At 38.9% G+C, this 4,731-nt stretch overlaps 1 protein-coding gene across 1 annotated transcript; it reads left to right on the top strand.

The window, feature by feature from the left end:
* Positions 1-1,648: 1,648 nt before the first annotated feature.
* LOC139309703 (neuropeptide Y receptor type 6-like) lies at positions 1,649-2,982 on the top strand. Its single transcript, XM_070933892.1, has one exon. It carries the CDS (start codon positions 1,649-1,651, stop codon positions 2,804-2,806), a length of 1,158 nt encoding a protein of 385 aa, XP_070789993.1. The 3' UTR covers positions 2,807-2,982.
* Positions 2,983-4,731: the final 1,749 nt, after the last annotated feature.

The following is a 4,731-nucleotide window of genomic DNA, read 5'->3' as shown; positions in this document are numbered from 1 at the left end:
CAACACTTCAAAAAGTTTTACTACAATTATTTCTACCCTGCCATTTTTCTATCCTCAAGAAGAAGAGTATCCAACTACCTCACTTGAAGACTTCTGGTTAAATAACAACTAGGGTACCAATTTTTTCTCTTTAAAAAAAAAGCAGCTTTGGTGAAGCAACTTGTCAGATTAGCATAAGGGAAAGATCAACTCTTCTTCCTCCATGTCATAGTTTTATTCTAGAATACAGCCAGATTATTTTTCTTTTAAGAAAAACAAAAGATGCCCAAATGCAATCAAGTTTAGCATGGTGCCTAATTTTAACTTTGGAAATAACTTACTTGTAGGGAAGGTTTTGAAATAGTTTCAGCTGCACATTCAAATCTCAGGCTACAAGTATCAAATTTAAGCTTGTTCAAAGTCGCAAGCAATCTGCGTGCTGGAGAAGCCATCAATGGGGTCAGGGTCAGCATGTATTATAAAATTACCATAGGAGAAATGTTTAACAAATATTCTGTGTTAAAAAAGAAGGATTTCCTTCTATTAGTCTCTGATTTCCTTGCATTTAATTTCAAGAAATGATTCTGAGTTCTAATGTTGTGAGAGTGGGGGGAAAAATTTCTATCCAAATATCTCTGTCATGATATACAGTACCTTCATCACCTCTCCCCTTAGATTTCTTTGATCCAAGCTAAAGAGCTCTAGTTGCTGAACTATTTCATCTTAAGGGAGATACTTCAGCTTTCTAATAGCCTTTTAATGACCAGAACTCATAGCTGTTGGGATAAGAAGGTATCTCTAACAATTAGTTAAAGAATAGACATGGGAATACATGGGCAGTTAGGTCAGATGTAAAGTTGGCTCCCTTGGAGAATAGTGCAAACTGGTTGTTCCATCTGTTAGATGCTTCAATTCTCAAGTGTAGCTCTTTACCCAAGGCTCTGTGCCTCCGAAGGACTTCAGCCGTTGCATTTTTTTTCTGCTCATCATTCCACTATCTTTTCTAGACATTATATCCAGAGATTATTATAACCCACTGGTTATTTCCATTCTGTATTACAGTTTCTGTAATGTTTGCTTGTATCAATGTTTTCTTCCAATGCAGAAAGTGAGAAAGTGTAATTTTGCGGTTTGTTTTGCAAAAAGAATCTGGAATCAAATAATTTTACAAGATGAGGAGAAGAGAAGATAGAAAACACATTTCAAATAATGCCTTATACTTTCCTAAATACATAAATATTAAGATGAGCCATGATTTTAAACAAAACAAAAGATATAAATAAGATAATAACTATAGGATCTGCCCAATCTTTTATAGTACAGTAATTCGAAACACATAGCCAATTTTTGGTATTGGACTCTACACATATGGTTCTTTTTGCTGAATTCTGTTTGTGCACACAGCTTTGACATTGTCATCACTTTGACAATGTCAGTTATCTGACTATAAGAATGTGCAGTCTGATATTTCACATGAGAATCTATGCATTGGAGCTACTACTGATTACTTGCATAAAGTTTCTGTCTAAGTAGGTGCTTTTCGTTTCCTTTCGTTGCCAAATTGGACTCAGGTAGTTAAAAAATATTAAACATCTGAATTTAAAATCTCTTCTCTAAGTCATTTATACTGAAGAGGGGAGGGCTCCAAAACTATAAAGGTAAAATAAGGATGGATTCATTCTTAATTGTGTTGTGGTTTCACAGGTACTTCGTGATGGATAAAACCACTCCAGAACCCAACATGGATTCATCTGTGGCAAATAGCAGTAAGTCGCAGTTTGTGCCCTTTGAATCCTGCCAGCCATCTCTCCTTCCATTCTTATTGCTCATCATAGCGTATGCTGTGGTCATGCTGGTCGGACTTCTGGGCAACCTTTGCCTAATTGTCATCATCAAGAAACAAAAACAAAGTCAAAATGTGACTAACGTTTTGATTGCCAACCTCTCCATATCTGACATTGTCATTTGCGTCATGTGCATTCCTTTTACTGTTGCATATACTTGGATGGATTACTGGGTTTTTGGGGAGGCTATGTGTAAAATAACTGCTTTTGCGCAAAGTATGTCGGTCTCAGTTTCTACATTGTCCCTTGTGTTAATTGCAGTCGAGAGGCATCAGTTAATCGTGAACCCCCGTGGTTGGAAGCCCAACGTTTCACATGCGTTCTGGGGAATTGTCTTCATTTGGGCATTTTCTCTAATAATATCCACTCCCTTCTTGATATTCTATCAAGTCTCCGACAACCCCCTAAAAAATCTCTCTTCCCACGGCGAGAGCTATGTCAGCAAAATGGTCTGCATTGAGGTGTGGCCGTCCATTGAAGGGCAGCTGGGCTTCACCACCACCATGTTAGTTTTCCAGTACTTCCTTCCACTAGGGTTCATTTTCATTTGCTACCTGAAAATATTTGTGTGCCTGCAGAGGCGGTACAGTAAAGTGGATAAGGTAAGGGAGAATGGGAGCAGGCTAAATGAATACAGAAGGATTAATGTTATCTTAGTTTCAATTGTTGTGACCTTTGGCGCCTGCTGGTTACCTCTGCACATATTTAACATAGTGTTTGACTGGAATTATGAAACCTTGATGCATTGCCACCACAACGTGGTCTTTACCTTGTGCCATTTGATAGCCATGGTCTCCACATGTGTCAATCCCGTCTTTTATGGATTCCTCAACAAGAATTTTCAGAAAGATGCGGTTGTTATCCTTCACCACCTCAGATGCTTTGAATCTCAAAAGTTATACGAGAACATTGCCCTTTCAACTCTGAACACTGATATGTCCAAGGGGTCCCTGAAACTCAGCAGCATGCCTGAAAACCTCTGAAGCAGGCAACTTTCCAATCATTTCCATATCTTTCCATTGATCTATGTATTGTGTTGCTGAATTCCTCTTGCGGGCAAGTGTGGTTTTGGGTTGATGAAATCAAAGGCCTAGTACTGTTGTGCTAAAAGCAGACACCGCCTAAAAGATCTTCCAAATGAATAAAGCAAAAATTAATTATTAACCATAGCAGTTTTAACTCCATTGCAAGAGTATCTTTTGTTCAAGTGAAAATTAGTATTTGGAAAAAGATGCACCATGTTGCTGGGAAATGATGCATCATTCCTTGTCTCTTGGACAGCCTCAAATATTTCTTCCAATGAACTAATAGTTTGAGGGGTCCTTGGTGCTCTCTGAGCTTGGTTCTTTTCTTGCAGATGGTTCATTACCCAAACTATGTAACATCATCAGGGCTAAGACTTACTTTAATGCCTTTACAGTCATTATAAAGATGAGAGGTTCACATTCAAACATTCTCAAAAAGTATGTTTTATTAGACATTCTTAGGTTATGACTGAGATCAGGCTTTTGTTTTCAGTCATACTAGTTTCCAGATTTTGGTGTTTATTTTAGATGACAAGATTTAGAAAACAATTGGTTTGGAATGGATGTCAGGCAGGTGCTGAAAGAGGAAGCAGCAGCACATACTGGTGCCATAAATACCACCGTAGTATATATTATGTGCGCCACATCCCAGACTTGAAACTTAGTTTAACAATTGCATGCTGTTGTCTTGGAGTTAACTGCTGAAGATAAATGTACCATTATATCTATACATACACGGATCTTTTTACAGGAACCTGTTTTGTAACTAGTATTCTGGTTTTTACTATGGGTGTTTCTCACCTTCACTTCTGCTATGACATTTTTCTTTATGGGACCAAACTTTAATTTTCTAACTTTCTCTCCTAGTCTGGCGAGACTTTCAGTTAAAACAAATTAATTCAGGTATCTTCCAAGTTTGTTAGTTGACACAGCAGTGCCGAGATTTTGCCTCTAATGAATCCAAAGCTTTCCTACCTTAACTGTTGATAAAGGATTGAATTTTAACCCAGAAGAGCAAATCTGTTTCCACCCTGCATTTTGCCAGTTAAAATATTCTCATATTTTAGGAAAATGTTTTTCAGCACATGTTCATAGGTCTGACATGACTTGAAATGTAGGAAATTCATACTGAGAACATTTATACTGTAGCATGCTTTAAAAACTGCTGCTTCCAACCTGACGATGTCTCAGTGTGTGAATTAGAATTCTTAGCCAGCACAATTCAAGGCCGCTAGGAATTCTGGGAACATATTTGGAGGGTATGATTCAGGTGAAAGCCAGTTGGTCTAGTGATTAAGGCGCCAGGTTAGAAACCAGGAGACCGTGACTTCTAGTCCCATGTGAGGCTCAAAGCCAGTTGAGTGACATTGGACCAGTCACCGTCTCTCAGCCCTAGGAAGCCAGCAAGGGCAAACCACTTCTGAAATCTTGCCAAGAAAATTGCAGGGAGTTGTCCAGGTAGCCCCCAGGAGTCAAAGCTGACTCGAAGGGACATACACACAAACCCAGAGATATGAATTGAACAGTCTGTTTTAGAATTATACATCTGTTCAATGCCAAACTACATAGACAGATGCATCCCTCAGTAGGAACTTTCTCTCTCTCTCTCTCCCTCTCTCTCTCTCTCCCTCCCTCCTCTCTTCTTTTTTTAGATTAAACATTGTAGAGGAGAGAATTGGATTGGGGTAGCAGCTCTTCGTGGTAAGAAAAGTTCTACTGGCAGCTGCAAAGGGGATGATTCGTAGTAGGGGATAAGTCCAAGGCCACCCCCACCCTCCCTTTCCATATGTGTAAACTGGCTGGGATGATTTACACTGACTAATGATTAAAAAAACCCACTCAGTTATGTTAGGGCATGTTATCCTTCAGGATTGAAGTCTGGG

The sequence above is a fragment of the Pituophis catenifer genome, unplaced genomic scaffold (genome assembly GCF_029215685.1).
Source record: "Pituophis catenifer annectens isolate HBS135680 unplaced genomic scaffold, rPitCat1.0.hap2 SCAF_2, whole genome shotgun sequence".
In the NCBI taxonomy this organism is placed as follows: domain Eukaryota; kingdom Metazoa; phylum Chordata; class Lepidosauria; order Squamata; family Colubridae; genus Pituophis; species Pituophis catenifer.
Note: the sequence above shows the minus strand (reverse complement) of the source record. Positions and strands in the feature narration are given on the sequence as shown.